Source organism: Tachypleus tridentatus, chromosome 3 (assembly GCF_004210375.1).
Source record: "Tachypleus tridentatus isolate NWPU-2018 chromosome 3, ASM421037v1, whole genome shotgun sequence".
Classification (NCBI taxonomy): domain Eukaryota; kingdom Metazoa; phylum Arthropoda; class Merostomata; order Xiphosura; family Limulidae; genus Tachypleus; species Tachypleus tridentatus.
In genome coordinates, this window is record NC_134827.1 from 4043656 (window position 1) to 4071364 (window position 27709).

At 35.3% G+C, this 27709-nt stretch overlaps 1 protein-coding gene across 1 annotated transcript in view; it reads left to right on the forward strand.

Moving 5' to 3' along the window:
- Positions 1-27709, forward strand: part of LOC143247908 (corticotropin-releasing factor receptor 1-like) — a 43368-nt gene that overhangs the window by 7922 nt on the left and 7737 nt on the right. The window contains exons 2-9 of the mRNA XM_076496457.1: positions 92-259; positions 4813-4947; positions 6541-6632; positions 10824-10930; positions 16561-16693; positions 17568-17724; positions 25255-25385; positions 26516-26592. Of these exons, the coding sequence (XP_076352572.1) occupies positions 92-259; positions 4813-4947; positions 6541-6632; positions 10824-10930; positions 16561-16693; positions 17568-17724; positions 25255-25385; positions 26516-26592 (1000 nt within the window). The remainder of the gene's footprint in view (positions 1-91; positions 260-4812; positions 4948-6540; positions 6633-10823; positions 10931-16560; positions 16694-17567; positions 17725-25254; positions 25386-26515; positions 26593-27709) is intronic.

Here is a 27709-nt window from a genome sequence, read left to right on the forward strand (position 1 = left end):
AGCTTAAGTGATGCGTTACGTTTAGGTCGTCCTGTTGAGTCTAATGATGACTTGCTGCTGGCTGCACTTGACGAAGATTGTGCTGTAATAGATGAAGAACTAGCACAAAAGCACTTCACCGTCATTTGCAACAGTTTGGAAAGGTGTCAGAACTTGGAAAATAGGTTCCCCATGATTAGACACAATCCAACATTAGAGCAAGAATGGACATTTGCACTTCTTTCCACTCTCGTGAACGTAGCTCACCTTCCTTGGACAGGTTAGTGACTGGAGATTAAAAATGGATATTTTATAAAAACGTTAAGGGTCACAGACAATGGCTCAGTGCAGGTAAACTGACTAAGTCACAGCCCCAAATGGACCTCCATCCTAGGAAAGTTTTGTTAAGCGTTTGGTGGGATATTGTTGGTGTGATCCACTTTGAGTTGCTGCTGCTCAATGTAACGATTACATCAGACTTCTATTGTTAACAGCTAGAGCACTTGAATGTTGCACTGAAAAAAAAGAGGCCTGATTTGATCAATCGTAAAGGTGTTGTGTTACACCAGGATAAGGCATGGCCCATACAGCAAGGATCATATATGCAAAGATTAAAGAGCTAGACTGGAAAAAAACTTTCACGTCCTCCTTATTTTCCAGCTCTTGCCCCATCTGATTATCATCTATTCCGAAGTTTGCACAACTATCTCGATGTAAAAGAGCTTGGAACACATAAATATGTCAAAATTACACTCTCTATATTCTTTTCCTCCAAACCCCAAGAATTTTATAGAAGCAGCGTTCAGAAGCTTGTGAATTGTTGGCAGGAAGTAATTAATAAATGATTAAATAACATTAAAAGCGTTTATAATCCTTTGTCTTTTTCTGAACCTACAATCGGATATTACTTAACGAGATGATCTTATAGAATAATTTTTACCTTGTGGAGATATCTTTTAAACCATCCTAATTGCCATTTTATGTTTCGTGTTAAACAGATATTGATTAAGAATTAAGTCGAATAATGAATAATTCAACTTCCTCTTATCTCTCCCGTCACGCCAAACATTCTCGCCCGTTTTCCCGTAAGGACGATGTAATGTGACAGTGAATCCCACTATTCGTTGGTAAAAGAGTAGCCCAAAAGTTAGCAATGGGCGGTGATGACTAGTTGTCTAGTCTTACACTGCTAAATTAGGGATGGCTAACGCGGATAGCCCTCGAGTAGCTTTGCACGAAATTCAAACCAAATTCTCTCTCACTGCGATTGAGTTGCGTTAATACAGCGATCGGAGATTTGCGGAATACAACATTTGATTTATTCGTGCTAAAATGAGGATAGGAAAGACTTACGTTTTATAAATAATGAAACAGTTACAGTTGCTTTCAGAATTGAATGTGTTAGTTCGTTAGGATTTAACTCGACCTAATGTAAACGTGTTTTAGTTAAGCTGAGGGCGAACAATAAGTTCGGTTCAAAATGTTTTTGTGTGAAAAAAAAGAATTTATAAAATTGCTTCAACAGAAATATAGACATAGGTTTACTAGCCGTACGAAGTGAAAGGTAGGGGAGGTATTATCAGCTATTTTATATCTTTCGTTTAATAGCTGTTTCATCAAAATCATTTTACCGGCTCATGATATCAAGTAAATGTAAAACCAAGCAAATCTTAAACGATACACACGCCTTAAAAAGTTTATAGATGGAAAGGAAACTAGTGGAAACAAGCCTTCCTACCAACTTGGAGACACAATGTGTAGATTATAATAGATTTTATTTATTTGGTTAAGTTGCAAAAAATAAATACAATATATAGGATGTTTACGACTTATTTGTTTTGAAATGGCCCGGCATGGCCTAGCGCGTAAGGCGTGCGACTCGTAGTCCGAGGGTCGCGGGTTCGGGCCCGCGTCGCGCTAAACATGCTCGCCCTCCCAGCCGTGGGGGTGTATAATGTGACGGTCAATCCCACTATTCGTTGGTAAAAGAGTAGCCCAAGAGTTGGCGGTGGGTGGTGATGACTAGTTGCCTTCCCTCTAGTCTTACACTGCTAAATTAGGGACGGCTAGCACAGATAGCCCTCGAGTAGCTTTGTGCGAAATTCCAAAACAAACAAACAAACAATTGTTTTGAAACGAATAAAGAGACGTGACGTACAGCAACTCTGTTGGATATAAAAATTATTTTTTGTGAACAGTTTGTTTGTTTTTGAATTTCGCGCAAAGCTACACGAAGGCTATCTATGCTAGCCGTCCCTAATTTAGCAGTGTATGACTAGAGGGAAGGCAACTAGATGCCACCACCCACCGCTAACTCTTGGGCTACTCTTTTACTAACGAATAGTGGGACTCAACGTCACGTTATAATGCCCTCACGGCTGAAAGGACGAGAATATTTGGTGTGACGGGGATCCGAAACCGTGGCTCTCGGATTACGACTCGAGTGCCTTAACCACCTGGCCATGCCAGGCCATGTGAACGGAAACCAATTTTATGAAATTAGGTTCTATGACTATAAGTATAAAGACTGTTGAGTATTAAAATATGCAAGTCACGCGAACTGCAACTGATACAAGGTCACGATGAAACAGCATATTTTAGAACTACAATTTGACATTGTTTGGCGGATTGTAAGGAGACTAATGCTACTGATAGTTGAATGCTTTGGGAAAGAATATGTAACAGCCTTTCCTGACAAAATATATTCACATACACTGATCATAAAAATGTGTTCATATTAGACAGTTAGAATTTACAATATGAAAGTATTCCTAGTATTTAATGACACTGAAAAACGAAAACTATGGATGAACTTAGGATATCAGAAATACCCAGAAAGAGACGAGTATCAAGTCTTTTCCCAGCTGTAGTAAGCCGCTGTGTGCGGCGTCTTGCAACAGATGAGAATCCACGAACACGGTTGTCAGTGTCTAGGTCTGTCCACTTGCTTCAAGCGATAGTACGCAACAAAATGAATAAAAATCTCCACCTGGAGAAGGGACAAAATCACGTGTACACAAGTTGCTTTCATGACATATTCAGGATTACAGAACAACTGCAGTAAACAATATGTACGATACCTAGCTAAGAAAAATAGGTAGGACGTAGTAACACTCAATGAAGCGTGTTTGCCCCTTTATATCCTTAATAAGCCTCGTGCCATTGTCTTTTAGTCAATGAATGAAACTTGTTTCCCAAACGATGGTGCAGGGGATGTTGCAAGTCTTGCGAAGAGGCTCGTGAAAACAGGATCTGCGCTAAGGGTCAAAAGGATGGATACAAAGGTCAAGATAAAACTCTGTCTGCTATTAAAACAATGCAATGGAACTTTTGTGCTGCACACAAATACTAGGTTTGAGTTCACCGAGGTAAAGCAAGCAGCTGGAGAACGAAATAGGTAATAATGCTATTCCATACAAGGAGATACCGTCAAGTCGCCGTCAGGCTCCTACGAATTCCTGTTCAATTGTTCTGTTAAAACCGTAGTTCTCATATACCACGTATATTATGGAAAGCGAGCGAGAAAGAATACTCTTCTTTCGACATGGCGACTTTGCAACATAGCCTTTTGCAGTTGAAACTTCGCTACAAGGCTATTGTGTAGTCGCACACATGTCAGATAAATCATGACCAGACATAGCGACATGACTGTAACGAAATTATTGAGGCTCTAAAACCTTTTTAAATACTGTTCCCGAATAGAAACAAAATTTTGCTGAGAATGAAATAAGTGATTACAATTTTTAAGATACCAAACCGTTATAATTGTTGATAAAGACAACGTAACCAAAGTCATTCTACATTTAACTGTTGTTAAAGTCTGGCCTGCTATTTCTGTGATTTTATAACATCCTTGGTGCTATCGATTGAAGCGTTAAATGCCGCATTTTCTATCGCGGTTATAAATAATATATAATGATTACTTAACATAATTTGAAAAGTGTTTTGCTGATATTATAAACTAATTGTTTATTTGTTTGATATTAAGCACAAAGCTACGCAATGGACTGTATGTGCGTTGCCCACCACGGGTATTCAAACTCAATTTCTAGTGTTGTGAGTCCACAGACATACTGATGTGCAACTGAGGGGCACCATAAACTAATACTTTGTATGTTTGTTTGTTATGAATTTCGCGTAAAGCTACACACGAGGGCTATCTGCGCTAGCCGTCTCTAATTTAGCAGTGTAAGACTAGAGAGAAGGCAGCCAGTCATTACCCCTCCACCAACTCTTGGGCTACTTTTTTACTAACGAATAGTGGAATTGACCATCACATGGGTGTGACGAGGATTGGAACCTACGGCTCACACATTGCGAGTCGAGCATCTTAACCATCTAGCCATCCTGGACCGATAATTTTGGTAATGTTTTATGACGAATGTTCTGGATTGATCAGTCATCACATATCTATATTTGGTATTTATTGACGTGCTTTGTATTCTGTATAGTATCAGTAATTACTACGACCATTGGCCTCTTCAGAAATATTTTACAGGAGGGGACATGTATGTAAGAGATCAGCTTTCACAGTGTTAGTTAACAAACTAAAAAAAATATGTGTTATGTGTGCTTAAATGCAAAGACTAATTTACAAGTTTAATAACATTTACTAAATATACTTAGATGTTAAGTTTACATCATAATATATGTTCCTTTTGTGATATGTAGGGGCAAATGATACTTGCTGCTCCTTTTTGTTAGCGCCCATGACTACGACTAGCAGATAGCTCTCGATATCTGAAAATAGAATATATATTAACTGAAATATTCCATTTGTTGGTGAAAAACACTTCCTAAACATCCTAATGAAATTGTATTTGGTGATTTCAGGTGTACGTTGTAGCGCTATCTGGGATTCTGTTTACTGCTGGCCTGAGACTCCTGCTGGACAGATTGTGATAAAATCTTGTGCTGAAATATTTGCATCAGCTGATGTTAATATAAACCCATCAGAACAAAAAATAGGTAAGGGTGAATTAAAGTACATGAATTGATAAGAGTAATTCTATGTACTTAAAAATAACTTGTATATATTTATATTAAAAACAATCCTTATATATTGATATGGATAGCGAAAGTAACTTTGTATTGTTTGTTTATCCCTCATGTAAACAGTGTATCCACAGTTTGTAATGATCATTCTCTTAAAAGAATTTAACGAAAGTCTTAACCAAATAAGGTTTGAGATTTGAGTCGCGAGTGGGCAATGGAGCTGTTTATTTAGGGGCCATGGTTGTATTGTAACAGTGGCCGTGAAATCCCATTTTTCGATTAGAATAGCCTACGATATGGTAATGGGTAATGTAATGTGGACTATCTTTCTTCTCTTGTCCCCACCTGGGACAGCGGTAAATCTTTGGATTCACAACGCTAAAGTCAGGAATTCGATTCCCCTCGGTGGACATAGCAGATAGACCGTTGTGCCTTTGCTATGGATAATGTATATGAAAAATAGGTACTTTCATTCGACCCACTTTCTTTTCCATTAGGCGAAAAGAACTAAAGATAAATTGGATATCTAGAATTAGACCAACTTTCATAAATAAAGAATCTTCTTGTTGGCAAGACCTACTATAACACTATTCTAACTATCTGCGTCTTTGTTTCTTTGAAAATTATCGAAATATAATAAGTAAATAAATTCAAAAACTTGTTTTATTCTCTTTAGCGATACTTTTTTGTATTCAGTCATTTATATTATTATTTTTTTTACGTTTTGTAAACGTTCTAAGTTTCGATGAAAATGCGTCATATTGTTGTGTCATTTTATCTTTGGTGTTATAATATAGTATTTCCTTGAAAAAAATTTATTACTTACAAATGTCCTGTCATCTCGTGTCAAAAAGAGGTTCTATTTTAAAATAAGCATCAACTGAAGAATAACACCGAAGTGCAGTTTATCATTTGTAATCGGGAACGATAATTATACTATGGGAATTGGGGGGAGGGGAGAGGATTAAAATGCGTGTACTTTGTTTTGTTTTCCTGGTAGAATGTATAACTCTGCCTAAAATGGGATAACTGTTGTAGAATGTTATGGAAGGGAGGGGGAAAGTACTGTTTGAAAGTTAAATGATTTAAACTATACAAAGTTATATAGCTATATAAATTCACTGCTAAAACGTGTACAACGTACAAACAGTTCTTATTCTTCCTTGATAGTTTAGCACTAGTGCATTAATCTAACAGTTTTTAACGTTCCACTGTTGGTAGGAATACTTAACTATCCATTGCTATGTAAATAAAGTGTTGATTGCATTATTTATCACGGGCGTTTATGTGTTGTTCTTCATCGAACATATTCAAACACTGGAAGAAGAGGACGATCCGCGAACATTTTAGTATTATGCGAAAGTCCTCATCGGCAGATGTTGATATAACATATTTTTCTTCACTGTTACTCTAGAGTTATTAGAATCCATATCTACAATACTAGAATCCAGTATATGACGAATATATAATAATACGTATTTTGTCATACAATTTAACACACGCACACAAAAACATCTGCGTGAACAATGATAAGTTCTGTTACCTTATTTTTAAATCATTTTACAGTTGGTAATGCCTATAGAAAATGCAATGAAGATGGAAATTGGCTATGGGGAAACTGGACCAATTACACCGAATGTCTTGAATTGTTGTATTCGGTAAGTAGTTTTATGTATATCTGATTATTCCTTCTTAGCGAAAATCAACGATAATAAATATTAAACAATATCACACACTCTACTTTAATTTATTATTTATCCCTGAAATGTTAGAGTAATGTGATATTGGTTTATTGTGATAATGTTTAAAATTATGTATAAATACTGTTTCAGATTTGATTTGAACAGCATCTTATCTTGGTTCGAGTTCAATATTTTGTCTCTGAAACTGAACTAATCAAGCATGGTGAATCAAAATCTGTAAAAAACACATCTGTAAATCTTTCAGCCTTATAAATCACAAACACAAGGGAATCTGGAGGAAATTGTCCCCAATTTTGTTTGTTTGTAATTGAATTTCGCGCAAAGCTTCTCGAGGACTATCTGCGCTCGCCGCCCCTAATTTAGCAGTGTAAGACTAGAGGGAAGGCAGCTAGTCATCACCACTCACTGCCAACTCTTGGGCTACTCTTTTACCAACGAATAGTGAGATTGACCGTCACATCCTAACGCCCCCAAGGCTGAAAGAACGAGTATGTTTGATGTGACGGGTATGCGAAACCTCGACCCTCAGATTACGAGTCGCACGCCTTAACGCACTTGGCCATGCCGGGCCGCCTCCAATTTTGACTTACTAGCAAAGTGCCATTTTAAATGTTTCAGTTTCTAATTTCATTATTACGGTTAACATAGCAAATAAAGAGTCCTCAGTCATCGATCGGTGCCCCCCCTTCAATTCAAATGTATTTTATGTTAAGGTATTTTTAGTGCTTGCTGTCTATAATGGGTGCCTAGTGGTGGTAATGTACATTTATGTGACACTCACTGACACAGAAAGAAACTGGAAAGTTAAAATTCGCGAGTCAAGCATTTGTTATCAGATCAAACGTTTGATATCCGTAACTCCATTGTTAGGTGTTTTGTTTTATCACTGATTTTTTTTTTAGTGACTATAGCAAAACATGTATCTACATACATAACGTACTTTTGAAATGTGAAAATAATTGTTGGGTGAAACGATATTTATATTAATAAAGGTTTTAATTGCATTTGTTTTAGCTGGTTTATTTTCCTTCCAGCAATCCTTTCAAATAGATGTTGAATGAAACCGAATACAATATCAACTAAAAAGCCTGTTTAGCAAAAGAAATCAGACAATATGTTTCTCCGCGTTGAAATTACTTTTACAAATGGAGAATTCTAAACCATACTGTCTTTAATCCCAAGGTTACTGTTATTAAAGAAGAGCTTTAAACCTTGAGATTACTGTTCCTAATCTGGCACTTTAATCCCAAAATTATTGTTACTAATCAAGTGTTTTAAAGCATAAAATTGCTGTTGCTAATAAAATACTTTACTCTTCAAGCTATTGTTACTAATCAAGTGTTTTAAACACCAATATTACTGTTTTTTATTGTATCACTTTAATTTCAAGGTTATTACTACCACTAATGAAGTGCCTTAAATTCTAATATTGCTGTTGCTAGTAGAGTACTTTAATCCCAATATTACTACTAATAATAAAGGATTTTAATTCCCAAAATTACTGTTGTTAACGAATCACTTTAATCTTAAGGTTACTATTATTAATAAAGAGTTTTAAGGCTCAAGATTACTGTTACTAATGGATCACTTTAATTCCAATGTTGCTATTATTAATGAAGTACTTTATGCTTTTAGATTACTGTTGCTAGTAGAGAACTTTAATACCAATGTTATTATTATAATAAAGAGCATTCGATCTTTAAGCTTACTGTTGCTAATAGAGCACTTTAATTCCGAGATTACTGTTACAAATAAAGGGCTTTAAACAGGTCTCCAAGTGAGCCACCAAAATAAATCATGTTTTTAAAGGTTTCTTTTTCTAAAATTATAGAGCCAATTGTGGTTTTTACAAATGAAAATATAGAATTACATTTATAAATAGTGTATATTATATATGTATATAGTATATACATATTTGTGTTACCATCTGTTAAATGCCCTTGAAGAAATTTGAAGTGGTAAAATGAGTACGTTGATAAAGCAGACTGGAGCGAAGTGTTTATTATACACTGAAAATTTTCCAAGGCTAGTTTTTAAGTGTACATTTTAAAACGTTCCGTATTAAACTAGCCTGTGTAGCTAGCAGTAGTAGTAAAGTACACAGTACTATGCCACAATACGTATTATCTCACAATGAATCAGTGTCTTTTTCATGTCAGTTTGAGATAAAAAGTGTAACAGAAACGCCTGGCCGCCGTATATTTTTCATGAATGAGTTTTGTAGTTTGAAGAATCGACAAAACTGCGGTGGGATCAAGCCTGGACAACGAGTAAACTGTAGGGCGAAATGACGATAAAACTAGTCAAATAATAGTTCAACTGGAATAACTTGTGATTATTCTTCATTGCTGGCAGCATGACTAGAAATTAAACTTGAAAGATGACAAGAAATGTTATGTATCTCTAAGATATATTGTTGCTGATTAAACAACACTTTTTAATACACGTGAATGTCCTAATATAGTTTTTTGGTTTGGTTTGTTTTAAATTTTACGCAAAGCTACTCGAGGGCTATCTGCACTAGCCATCCCTAATTTAGCAGTGTAAGACTAGAGGAAAGGCAGGTAGTCATCACCACCCACCGTCAACTCTTGGGCTACTCTTTTACTAACGAATAGTGGGATTAACCGCACATTATAACGCACCCACGGCTGAAAGGGCGAGTATGTTTGGTGTGACGGGGATTAGAACCCGCGATCCTCAGATTACGAGTCGAATGCCTTAACCACCTGACCATGCCGGGCCTCATCTTATTATAGACTGAAACGTTCTGTAACAAAACAACTTAAATACGAGTTAAAGCAGCAGTAAGGTCAGACAGATAGCAGCTGTTTTAATTGTTGTGAAATCAGAAACACACCTAGAGACTCATACTGATTGCAATTTATTTATATAAATATAACAGATGTACTTCCGCAGGGACCCCAAAAGTACTTTCTTTTAAGAGTAAATAAAACCCAAATTAAGAGTAACATATATTTTAGTTTCTTGCTTTTGAAGTTTATATGTCATACTGTGTTGTAGTTATGTACTGTGAGTGTATAATTCCTCTTGTGATTCATGGCATGTGCACGTTTCATTGACGCCATAATAATATAATTTGCAACGTTAAGAGTCCCTTGTGTGAGATCATGATTATTTTAATGTCTACTGGCTGACTGACACATAATACATTACCAGTGTGAGTGGTTAAAACAGGTGATTTCCAGACGTCCTTCGGGTCCCTTTCATGGAAGTTATTCAATTTATTTGATATACTTTATGAATGTGGGTTTTCTGAATTAACTTCTGATGAAATCATTTGCCATAAATGTTAACTGCATTTTTCTCAGCAGATTTTAAATTTTATTTTGTTAAATATACAATTAGATTAATTACCCAGTGTGCCAGAATTGGGTAGACTACAAATATGTCTCACTGTTTCCAATATTTAAGCTAAAGAAAATAATTAAATAACGGACACGATTTGTTGCCCCAAATAAATAAAATGAAAACATTTTACTATTCAAAAACTCACACTCCAGTAGTGTTCGGCCACAAAGATGAAGATTTTAAGGGGATTGGTTAGATTCTATTCCTCGTTCATTAAATAGTAAAAGTGCTCGTGTTCAGGCAGGTACTGCTCTAAGCCACTTTACAAAGGCAAATAAGTTTCACTGAGACTTCATTGGCCATGTATCTCTATCAACATAGCTTGCGAACACTGCAAAAGCAACAACTTGACAAGCTTAGGAACCAGATTTTGTATTGCGCACTACTGTATGATGTGTGGAATGTTGAATTGAGGAATGGGTTTTACTCCTTTATAGTTTGCAAAATAATGCAAATTAGGCAATGCTAGTGGTAAATTCAGGTTCTAACTATCGCAGAAGCTTAAATCTCTATCCATATTAACTTTTATAAAAATAGAGTACCGGAAAGCTTTGTTTGGGGCATTGATAATTAACTAATCAAACAAGCCTCTCTGATTTGCAGACTGGGTATTAATAGGATTATCTATTGGACTATGTTACATTAAAATGCTATTTTTCCATTTAGTCGTATTTTTCTACAGGTAAATCAGACCTAAATGAATATAATACATTTAACATGAAACATTTCTATACAGTTCTAAAAAATTTGTAAACTATGACTTTGTTTTTCTAGACCCATCCATTTCCAGTACCTATCCTGGTGAGTTACATCCTCCTGGTGGGGTCTGTAATATCACTTTTCTTCATGTCAATAACTCTCTTCGTCTTCTTATATTTCAAGTAAGTTTACGTGTCTGCTATATTTAAATGAAGAGTTGTTTTAACTTGCCACCTGTGTTTTTTCTTTAAGTTAGACAATTTTCTAAAGAAATTGTACTAACTGTTCATCAAAATAGATTTAGCAAACTGTATAAAAATAACTTTACGAGGTCTGTTCAAAAAATACGCGGACTGTTTGAATTGCGCGGCTCCAGTTGGTTCCAGGGGAATTCGCTTGGTGTCGCTAGGTTCGCAGAGATCAGCTTATTACGACGCCATTTTTCGATTGCAGATATCTTCATTTGTGTATTAGCTACGCGGTTTTAAGTGAAGTGCGATTTTTTCGTTTGGCGGATTTCAGAATGAATGACCTGAAGGAGCAACGATTTGCTGTGAAATTTTGTGTTAAACTTGGAGAATCTGCGACTGAAACTTTTGCTATGCTTAACACGGCTTACGGTGATGTTGCTATGAAGCGTACGGCATGTTTCAAGTGGCATGAACGTTTTAAGGATGGTCGACAGTCCATTGAAGATGATGAGCGTCCTGGACGTCCTTCCACGTCAACTGACGACCCACACGTCGACAAAATCAACGCCTTGGTGCGGGCAAATCGACGTCTGACTGTCAGGGAGCCTGCTGAAGAGTGTGGGATATCAGTTGGATCTTGTTACGAGATTTTGACCGAAAAACTGAAGATGCACCGCGTTGCTGCGAAATTCAGCCCTCAGAACTCGTGAGTTTTTGGCCAAACACTCGATCACTGTTCTTCTCCACCCCCCTACTCACCTGACCTTGCTCCTTGCGATTTTTTCTTGTTCCCCAAACTCAAAAGACCCTAGAAAGGAAGAAGATTTGAGACGATTCCCGAGATTAAGGCAAATGCGACGAAGGAGCTGGAGGACATTACAAAAGAAGCGTACCAGGACTGTTTCAACAAGTGGAAACACCGTTGGGATAAGTGTGTGCGTTGGGGAGGAGAGTACTTTGAAGGGGTCCCAGACCTGTAACTTCTAAATAAAGTACATTTTGTTTTATGACGTCAGTCCGCGTATTTTTTGAACAGCCCTCGTATTGATGAAATTATGCTTTAACTCACACGTTTCTCGAGTTATTTCACTTCTCACTTTCGTTGTGATAATTAACTTGTAAAAGGTGTCTTCAGTGTTTTACTTGGAAGTGAAAAAAACTCGAACAAAAGGGAAATTTGAGTAACATCGAGCTTCTATAACATGTCTTAAGACAAAATGGACAACAAAGCCTGGTATGGCCACGTGATTAAGGCACACGACTCGTAATCCGAGAGTCGCGGGCTCGAATCCTCGTCATACCAAACATGCTCGCCTTTTCAACCGTAGTGGCGTTATAATGTGACAGTCAATCCCACTTTTCGTTGGTAAAAGAGTAGCCCAAGAGCTGGCGGTGGGTGGTGATGACTAGCTGCATTATCTCTAGTCTTAAACTGCTAAATTAGGGACGACTAATGCAGATAGCCCTCGTGTAGCTTTGCGCGAATTTCAAAAAGAGACGGACAACATCTAGGAAGTGAAGGTTACGGATACAAAACAATACAATCTGTTCCATAATACAATGTTAACTAGATAAAAAAACAGGTATTCGTAGACGAAAAATGGCTCACAAGTCAAAGTTTACGAGTTTTCAGCCAAACCTCGATTGTTTTCAAAATAAAAATGACTGAAGACATTGAACCAGTTTATCAAGTCCTTCAATGCAGCTTTAATCGATGGAGCATCTGAGGAAAGTAAGTCTAGATGTATGATATATGACTTGTTACAGTGAAAGTTGTGACGTCGTTCAGTCATTGTCATCAGATTCAAGCCCTACTTCTAAACAGGACCTGAATGATCGTTTTTATAAAAATATGATTAACTTCCATTAATTTAAACTAAATCAAAATCATCTTACACCTTAAATTACAATAAACTTTTAATACTAGACTTAGAAATTCACTGTGTAATAAACTGTCATGAAGATTAAAAGTCGATCACATTTACGTTATAGCTAATAATAATCCAGTAAACTCTTTAACACTAGTTTAGAAGTTAACCATGTAACGATTGGTAACGATAATGTAATGTACTTATAAAATAGTTAGTTATCACCATTAAATTCCATCTAGGAACATAGGGCCGCAATCGCTTGCGGATTCCTCAACAAGTATTTAAGCGAGTAGGTTGTTAGCCCACTGCACCGAGCCGTCCCTAATTTAGCAGTGTAAGACTAGAGGGAAGGCAATGTACTTATAAAATTTAAGTTAAAAGTTCTTGAAACTGTTTTAATCTAAGATTAGTTTAACGAACCTAGTTTAGATCTCGGAATATGATTAACCATGACACGTAGGACGAGTGTTAAAAATTTAAATCTACATGAGTTTCGTCTGTAAAGAAACTATTACGATCTAATTTAAAAGAACAGTTCGTGTGTTTCAACTGTTAACTTTTATCAAATATTTGAAAATAATAATTTTTTCGTCGAACATTTGTGCAAACTTTAAATTACGAATTAAGCAGTTAACTAATCATATTAATTATTAAATTCCTTTGAGCATGGAGAATTATCTCAAATGGTTTTATTATTGGTTTAAGTTATTAATGATACGTCTTTGGTTTCAATGATCTTTTACGATTATTAGAGTGAAGGTTTGAAGAGTGCTTCTTACAGAGCTACAATTTATACAACAGGTTTTTTTTTTTTTTTTTAACAAACTTCCCGTTGTTCTGCCAACATACGTACATTGTTATAAACTATCTTGATCTTGTTAGCTCTTCATCTACTTGCAGCCAGGCGTGCGGCATCGAATTTAAATAATGTTAATGATGAGCATTATGTATGCAGTGATGATTCGAATTGTTTGTTTGTTTTTTGAATTTTGCGCAAAGCTACTCGAGGCCTACTGCGCTAGCCGTCCCTAATTTAGCAGTGTAAGACTAGGGGGAAGGCAGCTAGTCATTACCACCCACCTCCAACTCTTGGGCTACTCTTTTAACAACGAATAGTGGGACTGACCGTCACTTTATATCGTCCCCACAGCTGAAAGAGAGAGCACGTTTGGTGTGATGGGGATTCGAACCCACGACCCTCGGATTACGAGTCGAGTGCTTTATCCACCTGGTCATGCGAAATGTTTAAATAATTAAACGAAATACAACAAATTAAAATATAAAAAACGTGCACCTATTTTCTGTTGTTTCTTTGGCATTTTATAATCCCACCTCAGAGGTAAGTGTCCAAAGATTTGTAACTCTGAAAACTGGGATTTTATACCTGTGGCGGGGACAGCAATGATAGCGTGTTGTGTAACTTTGTGCTACTCAAAAAAGAAAGCGATTTACAACAATCTAAACAAAAGTTAACAAGATTTACAAATGAGAGGTTATTAAATTTGTTTGTTTCGCTCAAGAGGATAGAAACTTATTTGAAGCAACGTAATACACGAGTAAACAGAACAAGGAAAATTGAAATATTTATTTCTCTAAATAATTGAGAGTTTTTGTCGTATCTAAAAAAATCTAATTTGGATTTCTTTGACGAAATTAATTTTAATTGAGTTATTCGTATTTTCACATTTTGATGAATTTTTATTGTTTTTTTTTCTTATAAAGTATTAAATTGCAATAAAATCACTTTAGGATTGTTTGTTTTTGAAGTTCTCGCAAAGATACACGAGGGCTGTCTGCGCTAATCGTCCCTTATTTAGCAGTGTAAAACTAGAGGGAAGGCAGCTAATCCTCACCATCCACTGTCATATAGGCCCGGCATGGCCAGGTGGTTAAGGCACTCGACCAAAAGTTGACGGTGGGTGGTCTTGACTCTAGTCTTACACTGTTAAATTAGGGACGGCTAGCGCAGATAGCCCTCGAGTAGCTTTACGCGAAATTCAAACAAATTTAACCACCGACATCTCTTGGACTACTCTTTTACCAACGAATAGGTCGTCACATTATAACGCCTCTATGGCAGAAAGTGCGAGCATGTTTGGTGAGATAGTGAATCGAACGTCCTAACCACCTGGTCATGCCGGGTCACAGTTTTAGGTATTTATTTTATAGTTTTCCATATAATTTGAACATAACTTGTTATTGCTAAAGTTCCGTGTGGCTGTATCTACAATATACAAATCAAGAAGATGTAGAGTTTATTAATTACCTAGTTAGAAACTTTGTCAGATGTTACATTGTTTATTTGTTTTTTTGAATTTCGCGCAAAATTAGCCGCAGGCTGAATGCACTAGTCGTCCGTAATTTAGAAATGATAGTCTGGAAGAAAGGCAGCTTATCAACACTACCCATACAAATTCGCTAAATGAATAGTGGGATTTAACTGATGTTATTTAAAAAAGGAAAAAAAAAACATGGCCTTAAAGTAGAGAATACACTTCATGGAACAGTACTACTGACTCTCAGAGAGAAGTGATACACCCGTGGAAAAAGTAACTAGTCAATTAAACCAGCCGACAACGCTTAGATTATCTCGTCAGTAAGATTTGGCCGTGCCTCTTATTTTTTCTAAAATAAGCCATTATCCATTAAATGTAGTATTAGTGTCTTTAGATAAAATTATTGAAAGTAATAAGTTATTTTTATAACACAGAACTGTCAATCAAGACTGTAGGTTAACTGTTCCTGTAAAAAAATTGACTCCCAGACAACTGTCCCTCGCATTCATATCTTCTTATATTATTATTAATGAATAAACTGAGAAAAATAACACATATTTCTTTTATTTTATAAAAGAACGAATTATCTGGAATTGTTTAATACTCAGAACCGAAATCTGTTGGACTTTTTTGAGAGGAATAGTTCAGAACCAGTTCTAGGGTACCTATGTAATACAACTTTGCATAGTTCAACATTTTTATTTTATCATAATAAACAAACTTTGAAACATCTGTCATTTTCTTTTACTTAAATAGTTTTAGATAATCCATTCTGCTACAATATTAAAGAATTATGTTTTCAAATATTTTAATCAGTTGTATTAATATAATAAGATGTAGTTGTGGGAGGGAGTTGTTCGGGGGAGACAATTATTAGGTTACCGCCAATATAATAGTTTAGTACCTTTTGAAAATATACAAAGTAAAATCTAATAATTTGAATATGACAGGTAGAAGTGAAACCATCATAAAAAAAGGCGCTGTCAAAAACGTCTTTATTCAAGCTTATAATTACGATTCCTCAAATAGAATACATTTCAGAAAAAGTGGTTCTTTGATATTTAAGTACAGAAATCACCATCGCTATCATTAACTGAGTTCGTCAAAGCAGAACAACTCGTGCAAATTTACCTTACTTATAACTTCCTTATGTTTGGGCCCAGCATGATCAGATGGTTAAAGCACACCTCTCCTACCCTGAGAAGCGCGGGTTCAAATCCCCGTCATACCAAACACGCTGTGGGGGTGTTATAATGTGACGGTCAATCTCACTATGCGTTAGTAAAAGAGTAGCCGAAGAGTCGGCGGTGGATGGCGATGATTAGTTGCCTTCTCTTTAGCCTTACACTGCTAAACTCGGGATGGCAAGCGCAGATAGCCTTCGCGTAGCTTGCGCGAAATTCAAAACAAACTTTATGTCTGTCTTCTGATAGTGTGTAAAGTCGTAATGTTAACAGTGCTATTTTTTTCTTAGATCACTTCGATGTCCTCGGCTTCGTGTACATCAAAACCTTGTAGCAGCTCTCATTATTCATGCTGTCATGTTGATTCTACTTTCTCTCCATGTTGTAGTAGGCGGTACTTTTTGGTCGACATACCTGGAAGTAGTGAGTTTCTAGTATGCGTGCTAATTTAGTATATTATTAGTTTAGTTCTGTCCCGTGACTTAAGCGGTGTCTTTTTTTTTTTTTAACTACATGTAACAGTGAACCTGTCAGTCGTGAAGCATGATTGATACACTGATGAAAACAATTAAGGAAATCATTTTTATGCAAAACACGTATCACATGAACAGTCATGTACCACCGAAATTCATAATCATTAAAACACATTTAGCACAACAGACTTCTCAGCTCAGTATATGGTCAGAAAATGTTTATTAATAAACCATATAACCTCAGACTTCAATATGAAGTCGTATATCAACATGACATATCTATATAAATGAGCGAATCAATAGATTTTTCCACTTCTTTTTGTTCATAAACACTGCTTGGAGGTGAATCACGTATTAACAAATGTCTCGTGATCATGAGCGTCCGCGAGGAGGGCAAGAGAGGCACTTGAAAATAAGAAACATAATTCTTTTTTATTCATTTCACAATTTTACACTAGTCTAGTAGTTTTAGATCTTTTGTAGAAATTTAGAGGTTCTGGTGAGCTTGACCCCTTCTTCTCCATTGATGCTATTCCATTAAAGTAAGGGTTTAAATAATTTGTTTATTTCTCGAGTATAGGAGATAAATATTTTTATCCCATATGTCATTCTGATGATTTTGCACCTATTTTGATTTTGTAAAATTATTTTAATTTTTTTTTTAAATTTTACTAAGAATGAACAAAATAAGATGAAACTGTGGTAAAAAATGTTTACTAACAAATATTTTATTCTGTAATGTTCGTTATTTGATCTACTTTGATTGGCGATCGACCAATTAAAACAAGAAACCTCGATTGTAATACATTATTTTCTTTCTTTAGAGCTGGTTTTGCCGAATGGTCCTGACCATCAAGATGTATTCTGCATTAGCGTGCATAAACTGGATGTTTAATGAAGGTCTCCTTCTTCACAGCCGAACGGCCACTTCGGTACTTCGGAGAGATGCACCATTTAAACTATATTACTTCATCGGATGGGGTAAATTTTATTCTGTAATTTTTAGAGCTAAAGTTTCTTACTTTATGTTAAATTACGTACAAACTTCTTAAGTAACAGAAAGCACATTTTAAATACGGTTTTGTATTGCTGTATATGTGCATGTACAATCATTTTAGGGTGTTTTTCTCTCTCACTAAACTTATGGCGTAAACACTGTCTGTCACTGTAGCAGATGGTAATATTGTAGTGCAAAAGTATAAGTGATAAGAATAAATAAGTATTCAAGCCGCCGTTGATAATGTTGATAAAGTACAGGTTCGAATCCCCGTCACACCAAACACGCTCGTCCTTTCAGCCGTGAAGACGTTATTAGGTTACGGTCAATCCCACTATTAGTTTGTAAAAGAGTAGCCCAAGAGTTGGCGGTGAGTGGTGGTGACTAGCTGTCTTCTCTCTAGTCTTACACTGCTAAATAAGGGACGGCTAGCGCAGATAGTCCTCGAGTAGCTTTCAGCGAAATTCAAAACAAACAAAACCAAACCAATCTCAACGTTTCGAGCCAAAACCTCTCATCCAGAAGAAAAGCTTAGAGAACAAACTTCAGATAAATATGCCCTCTTTTGTTCAAATGTTTATCTTCTTCAATCTGTTATCTCTCGTATATTTTCCTAAAGTTCTACATTACTTCCAACAACACAACAGTAGTTTACTAACAACGTCCTTAATTACTCTGTAATAAACAGAAATACATCTATTTTATGTAGTAAACTGTTCTCTTCAGGATTAATATGAAACTTTAATGAATATTAATCATATGTTTTCATGTTATAGGTACTAGTATGAACGTATGGCTCAGGACAGATAATATGTAAATGAAATAATGCAGTAAAAATTCAACAATATAGTCGATAAATAATATATTGGAAAAAATTAAAAATGAAAAAACTATCAGGTCATCCTTTAAGTAATGTCCGATTTTAGGTTCAGAAAAATAGAAAGAATTTCAAACGCTTTTAATATTGTTTAATCAATAATGTATGTTCTATTATTATTAATTACTTCCTGCCAACGATTCACAGGCTTCTGAATGCCGCTTCTATAAAATTCTTGGAGTTTGGAGGAAAAGAATATAGAGAGGGTAATTTTTTGACATATTCATGTGTTCCAAGCTCTTTTACATCGAGATAGTTGTGCAAACTTCGGAATATATGATAATCAGATGGGGCAAGAGCTGGAAAATAAGGAGGACGTGAAAGTTTTTTTCCAGTCTAGCTCTTCAATCTTTGCATATATGATCCTTGCTGTATGGGCCATACCTTATCCTGGTGTAACACAACACCTTTACGATTGATCAAATCAGGCTTCTTTTTTTTCAGTGCATCTTTCAAGTGATCTAGCTGTTAACAATAGAAGTCTGATGTCATCGTTACATTGAGTGGCAGCAACTCAAAGTGGATCACACCAACAATATCCCACCAAATATTTAACAAGACTTTCCTAGGGTGGAGGTCCATTTTAGGTTATTTACCTGCACTGAGCCATTGTCTGTGCCATTTAACGTTTTTATAAAATATCCATTTTTAATCTTTAGTCACTAACTTGTCCAAAAAAGGTGAATTACGTTCACGAGAGTGCAAAGAAGTGCAAATGTCCGCTCTTGCTCTCAGGTTGGCTTCTGTCAAATCATGGGAAACCCATTTTCCAAGTTCTGACACCTTTCCAAGCTGTTGCAGATGATGGTGAACTGTTGAATGGGCGAATTAAGCTGCTGTGCTAGTTCTTCAACTGTTAGAGCACAATCTTCATCAAGTGCAGCCAGCAGCAAGTCATCATTAAACTCAACAGAACGACCTGAACGTGACGCATCACTTAAGCTCTAGTTGTCTGATATGAACTTCTGAAACCACATTCGAAATGTTCTTTCACTGAGAGATTTTGCACCATAAAGACTTTGAATGTTTCGTGTAGTTTTTGCTACACTACTGCCTTTTTTAAACTCTTAAAGCATTATGTGCTTAATGTACTCCTCAGACACATCCCTGTTCATAAGAGTTTATTTGATTAATGATCTGAAAAAGTGTAGTTGAGTTAGTTTTTTTTTTTATTTGTCTGAACATTTTTATACACGTCCTACTACATATTTTATTTATTAAAGCATTCTGCAAAGACAGAAATAATTATACACTTTCTGTATTAAATTTTCATACATTAATCATAGGATGACCTGATATATAACAAATATATATATTACAAACGTATATAAATAGCTCACACTGACAACGAAAACCTTTGAAAGAAAAATTAATGAAAGACAACGACCTTTATTCTCTAGATAATAATGAACTTTACATTTGAGCCAACATTTCGTTCTTACGTTTTATCTATGTACTACTAGCCCTGAAGAAGCCGCAAGGACGAAACGCTGGCTGAAATAAAATTTGTAGCTAGCTCTGCCAAACAAAGTGATGCGATCGTTATCCGGCATTAAAGAAAATTGTGTCTCTTTGTGAACACTTCTCCTGAACGATTTGATTTTATCCAGCTCATACTTGGCATTCTAGCTTAGTGATCCAAAGCAAACCATATTCATATACAAGTTTTACAAATATTAAAAAATAAAAATATTTTATACATTACATATTTGAAGTTAAGCATAAAGCTACACAATGCTCTGCCCACCATGGGTATCGAAACCTGGTTTCAAGCATTGTAAGTCTGCAGACATAACTTTATGCAACTAGGGGGCATTTTATACATTAACCATGTCGTTACTGCAGTAAATATTGCATATAGTTGAGTTCGAACAAAACTTACACAACAGCAAACTTCTACAAGTCAAATATCGTAAATAAAATTTCCAGCATTTTGGTTTATTTTCCATAATAACCATGATATACAATAACACAATATCCAATTAAAATGCAGAGAATAAAGATATCACTGCCGCTTAAGTTTGTCGCTGTTTTCTAATTAACACTATTTACTTTGGGAATTATTAATTAATTTCATGCATTAAATGTATCGAATTTCATCAGTAGAAATCTTGACCACATTCTACCCTGTTGTTGTTGTTTTTTAAATTTAGCACAAAGCTACACAATGGACTATCTGTGCTCTGCCCACTACAGGTATCGAAACCCGATTTTTAGCGTTGTAAGTCCATGGACCATTCTACTGTGAAATGAACTAATTTAAACAAGAAGTGACGCAAAAGATTTGCTACTTTTGCCAAATTTTTCAACTAAACTGCTACATCTCCTCACATCCGATCTACTTCCCATGTCTTACAATAGACTTTTTGAACACTACAGAAAATCCTCGCAGAGATTTTGCTCATTTTTAGCAGCCTTGTTTGTGTTTTCAAGAGAATACAGACTCTTTCTAAAATAATCTTCAACACTTTTGGAAAAAAAATATTAAAAATGCAATACAAGAAGTGCAACAAGAAAGCCAATTATGAACTGAGAGTTTTATTTTACTTATAGCGTTCAACGTATTTGTCAGTTTTTACCGAAGACAGAGGTGGGTATATAATGTTTTTCTAAAAAAAGTAATCAAACTGCACATTTATTTAATTATTACCCGGAGAGTAAAGATTGTTTATTTTTCGCAAAATTTTACTACCAAAATGCCCAAATCCCTCCACTATGCATTACAAATTCTAAAATCTTTTTTTTAAAAAAGAATCGCTCATTTTATGATGTCGAGAAACCCACTTGAAGTAAAAATGTATTCTCAAGACAGCTGGTATGAGTATTAAAACTTTGATTAAAATAAAGAACAGAACAACGTTTCGACCTTCTTAGGTTATCGTTCATTTTGCATTCGTTTTCTTTTCTTTCGGTCCTTTCAGTGTGGTGCATGCTTGAGAGCCAATATTAACAGATTAGCTGAGGAATGGTTGTTTGAGTTAAAATGTCTAGGTACTAGAAAATCAAGGTTTTTATTTTTTGCATTTGTTCAAAATGTTCGTGGAATTGAACTCATAGTCTGCATGAAGTTTTACCAGTGTATAGTTTATTGCACCAGAAGAGAATTGTGCAGTAAATGAGACATATTAACTAGCTGACCGCAGTAACATTCCTCTAAACCTAACCATCCAGTATTCAAAAACATTGTTTTTTTTATATGCTTCATAAGACACTGTTCCTCAACCACTGGCCCGCAGAGTACCGTCAGTATGTAATATTTCACAAAAACAAGCAAAAAATTCGTACAATGTCCATATTTAAGCTCTAACGGTCCTTCGATCTATTTATATTTTGGTAGTCCGCAACAGTTTAGTGAAGCAACGAACTGGTTCCTGCCATTGAAAGGTTGAGAAATGATCACTTAAGGTACACAAATCTAATAGCCCTAGTCTCTCAATCGTACCAGCTTACAGCTGTGCTACAGAATCAATATCTAGCTTCATTGTTTAAACTTTCAAACTTCTTGTCTGCCAACTTCCATCTTTCGTACAACACAATACTAAAATTTTTAAATTATACTATACTATCATCAGAAGATCACTATTTTTATACCATGAAAACGTACTCTTTATACACAGTAATCCATCATAACGATTATTTGTTAGTTTTAAAACATTTTGTTGACAAATGATAACAGTATTCTATAACAAGTAAACTTGTCTTAAATCATAAGCATATCAATTCAATGATTAATATTATAAGCAAGCAAACATGTGGGCCTTCTTGTGCTAATTTTTTCATTGGCTATTTGGAAGAGTTGATTCTTGTGTCCTTTAATGTATTTAAAATTACTGAAGATATTTTTGGGATTTCTCATAGTGAGAAATAGTTTTTCCATAGTTTTTCCACTTTCGGCAGAACTTCCAATCAACTACAGATTACACTTGCAACCTTTCAAACAGTGGAGTTTCTTTCCTCGATACCAACAAAGTACTTTGTGACAACAAATTAACACATCAGCCAACTATAAACCTACAAACAGTCTTTATGTTTAATAATATATGATTACCTTCATATAAGTAACGCAAATAATGGAATATCTAAAGATCAGTTTCAAGGCTTAAACGACTTTGCTCCGATAACATAATACAACGATTTATAAGTATAATAAAATGATTTATTGTGGGAGGAAATATGTAATATGTTTCTTTCCCTAAATAAATCATTTCATTATGCTTATAAATCGTTGTTTGCCAATTTATTATTATATTAGCGTAATGCGTTTCCTCATTCAAGCATTTTTGAATGAAGTATCTGAGTTCTTTAAAGAAACTGATTATCTTCAAAGAGTTTTGTATAAAGCTTAGTCATATGCTTTGAATACTTTCCATAAGATTATTCTAGATATCAAACCTTTAAACAGTAATTATATATGGACACCTTTGAACATGACTCACCAACCACTTTTCACATAAATTGCATAAACCCTTCGATGACTTAGTGAAAGGTGTGAGGGCTTATAACACTGAAAAATTGGTTTAAGTAGCCGCGTTTAGCAGAACACAGCTAGTCCATTGTGTAGCTTCAAAATAAACAAAGCAAAACAACCACAAATAAACAAAAGATCACCAAAAAATTTAAAGTTCTCTCAATGGTACTACCACATGAAATATATATATTTTTTCTAATATTCCTCTAATCTGTTCCAGATGTTAACAATCCTCAAAGGTTTACTAGTTCACTCAGTTATTATTGATAAAAAACACATTAACACAATGCAGATGGAATAAACGTCGCAACTGAATTATACCGCAATTCTTCAGATAAAGTGCCTAAGTATCAGGACCGACATCCATCTTTTAAATACATGCATTAATAATGTATCTCAGCATGTGTCATTTACTGCATAACCTGTTCGGAACAATAAACTGTACATTGACAAAACTTCGCGCAGATGAACGAAGTGATTCTTCAACAGTTTAAAAGCAAAAAATTTTACCTATCATTGTCTAGACATTTTAACTCAAACAACCATTCATTTAATGCCGTGTAACTTGCCATTTAAATATAATAATTACAAAAATAAAGTATTAGCTATGAAAATATCTATAATTAGAAGTTAAACTGAAATATGGGAAGCGGTGAAACTTTCTTTTGTGATCCACTTTGATATTCGAGTCAGTAGTTTGTTTTGGAATTTCGCACAAAGCTACTCGAGGGCTATCTGTGCTAGCCGTCCCTAATTTAGCAGTGTAAGACTAGAGGGAAGGCAGCTAGTCATCACCACCCACCGCCCACTCTTGGGCTACTCTTTTACAAACGAATAGTGGGATTGACCGTCAAATTATACGCCCCCACGGCTGGGAGGGCGAGCATGTTTAGCGCGACGTGGGCGCGAACCCGCGACCCTCGGATTACGAGTCGCACGCCTTACGCGCTTGGCCATGCCAGGCCATTCGAGTCACTAGACCAGGAAAGCTAACGGTTTGAATAATCAAAAGGCGGAACGTCATTCCATTTTAATGAACTCCGGCTTAAAATTGTCAGTTCTTAGAAGTATTGTGGCTATTATTCTCTACATTTAAGGTCATAGAATACTTCAGAAATCCCACGCTGAAATTTGACTTAAAAAGCAATGTTGACTGTGAAAAAAGTACATTAAAAACTGTAAATAGAACTACTTCTAATTATAAGCAAAACCTATGTAAGTTACAATTAAAAACTATTAACAAGTGCTTGTTGAAACAATTCAACAGTAATTTTTTCTAAAAGCAAGGATGAATGAATATAAAATTTGAAGTAAACCCAATGTTTTGGATCAGAGCATGTATGAAATAAATCTGTCCAGTGGTTTTTGCAGCCGTCTTTCTCCATTTCATGTGTTATTTTAATGTCGAAAATTGCATACTGTTTGTTTTTAATGTAATGCACTGTTGACAAATATCTTTGATTTTCGATACAATAACTACACTGAACCAGCGATGACGAGAAAACCCACTCATAGAGTACACTGAACACATCATAGCATTCAGGTTCACAAAATAGGAGTGGTGTTTTTTCCGCTGGATGTCACCGTTCCTTGTCATTTCACCGAGCATAAGAAAATGCCGATATCAATTTATTCGCCATGGTTAAAAAAATTATGTATTTATAAAATATCGACATGAAAAATATTTATAATTACATAAACCAAAATATAGCAAATATACACTCAAATAAATTTCTTTCTTTGTACGTTATTTCCGTTCATGTTTTTATCTTCGAAATATTTATTTCAATCAGTCGACGAGGAACTCATGTTTTTTTTCGTGAAACGCCTTCACAAAAGAAATATTTTTGTTTTTAACAACTTTTAACTCAGATTGGCCATTCAGCACATACGAAGACTGATGGACCAACTTCGATATGAATCTGAAATTTGAGGAATTTCAAATATTAATATTTTTTCTATAACGTGCTTTTGAAAATAATCATTTTGATATGCATACATATATTTATACGATTAGATGTTCAGAAGATAGAAAGCGTTACAGACAGACAGATATCTAGCTGTTACATATAGGTTTCTAGGGTTCTTTATTTACTTTATTTTACTAGTAATACTAATCAAAGATAATTTCTACTATATATGTTTCACACTTCTTATTTCTTAAATTAGGTTTCCCTATCATTATCGTCACTGCTTGGGCCCTAACCATGAATGTTTACGTTGATTCATCATGTTGGCAAGGTTATGGTGACTACCCCTATGTGTGGATAATTACAACTCCAATGTTGTTGGCTCTAAGTGTAGGTACCACATTATGTTTTCTTCCAACAAATTATGTGACTTCGAAGATAATCAGATTTATCCTCTGAAGCGAGGTTTATCAAACGTATCCTGGAGATTGGGCAGTCTACGGGTCCGAATCTGCATCATAACCAACGTGCTCACTCTTTCGATTGTGTGTCTGTGTGTGGGAGGGTATAATGTACGATCAATTCCAATATTCGTTTGTAAAATATTAGCCCAAGCGTTGGAGGTAGATGGTGTTGATTAGATACCTTCCCTCTAAATTAGAAACAAATAACGCAGATAGTCCTATCTATCATAATTCGAAAAGTAAATAATTAAAATAAAAACTAGAGAACATGGAAAAGGCTAATGACAGTTGACATATGTAATACGCCATATCTGTTAAGTGACTCCCGTTAGACGAATGGGAAGCGTTTAAGGATACAGACATAATAAGTACGTTCATATATGATAGTTATATTGTAATACTTACTGTTTTATAACTTTTCATAAACATTACAACTAAAGGACATAAAAATAATAAGTCTAGAAGGGAACTGAAGCTTTCGAGATTCATCTATTATTATCACACCTTTTAATATCTGTATTCTATATGATACTACTGATAGCCTTATTTCACAGTTTTATTCAGCACTTCTAATAGTTTAATACCTACTTATTTTTAGTGCTTCTGCCCTCTTAATATCGTTTAATATCATCGTCGTATTGTATTTATGATCGTTTAATTATCAATATTTTGTCCAGTGCTCCCGATAATTTAACACCATTATTTTGTCTAATGCTTCTGAGTGTTAAGTTGAAAGTATTGACTAACACGGGTTGTTAAGTGAATAAATACACAACGGGTTAATTCTGCTGTGCCAACCACAGAAATCAAGCACTGAAGATAAGCATAATAAACCTTCAAGCTGACCGTCGAGTCATCGATAAAAATTTAAAAAAATATGAAACTTCTTTGAATACTGATTTCATATCCATGGCATATTCAAATAAATACTCTAAAAACATTTCTCTTTATCCTGAACACCTTTCACTTACTATTATTTCCGTATTTCCTTGTCTTTTCTTTTTTCCATCCCAAACACTTTCATCAATTCTTCCCGGGTTTCTCGAAAATGTATAGGTGAACTTCTTCTTCCTCGTGAACGTTATTCGAATCCTGGTTACCAAACTGCACTCTCGAGAGGTCACACATATCAGGTCAGTATAGGTTTAATTATATAGTGTAGAGTGTTCTTCAGAGTGCGCGGAGACCCGGCATGGCAAAGTGGTTAATGCACCCGACTCATAATTTGAGGGTCACGGGTTCGAATCCCTATTGCACCAAACATGTTCGCTCTTTCAGCCCTGGGTGCATTATAATGTGAGGATCAATTCCACTATTCCTTAGTAAAAGAGTAACCCAAGAGTTCGCTGTGAGTTCCCTCTAGTTTTACACTGCTAAATTAGGGGCGGATAACGCAGATAACACTCGTGTAGCTTTATGCGATATTCAAAACAAAACCAAAGAGTGTGCTGATGCCTTAATTCTTACCTCAGGTTTTATTTAATGAATATAGTTTGGTTTGGTTTGTTTTGAATTTCGCGCAAAGCTACACCAGGGCTATCTGCGCTAGCCGTTCCTAATTTAGCAGTGTAAGACTAGAGGGAAAGCAGCTAGTCATCACCATTCTTGGGCTACTCTTTTACCAATGAAAAGTAGGACTAACAGTCACATTATATCGCCCTCACGGCTGAAAGTGCGAGCATGTTTGGTGTAACGGGAATTCGAACCCGCGCTCCTCGGATTACGAGTCGAGTGCCTTAACCACCTGGCCATGCCGAACCTAATTAAACTTAAACTGTTGTTAATTTGCGCTTAACACTAAATTTAGCTGTTTTTGTTGTAAAGTTTAGTATTAAAATTGTCCTTGATGAAGCTAAATTAAAATTCAATATGCATTTAGCTATTTTTATCTCTTCTTCATTTGGTTTTCTTGATATTTCGAAAATTTTTAAGACAATTAGAAAAAAAGTGAAAATTGGTGACTTCACGCAAAATACGTTTATCCAACTTCAAGATAAATGTAAAATCGTTTTTTAAGCAGTACTGTAAAAATGAAAACATATCTATACCCGTAGCACTATCTTTTTCCAAAAATAAAAGCCACAATTAGTTACACCTTTGGATACGTAAATATTCACCTTGAATTGGACAATTTGTTGCTTAAGTTTGTTTAAATGAGTTTGTAATTTATCTAACTTGGTAGAGGACTTATTTTTTATCATTTTAAACGTTTGTTTGTAAAAACATTCTTTATTTATTAATTTTTGAAAC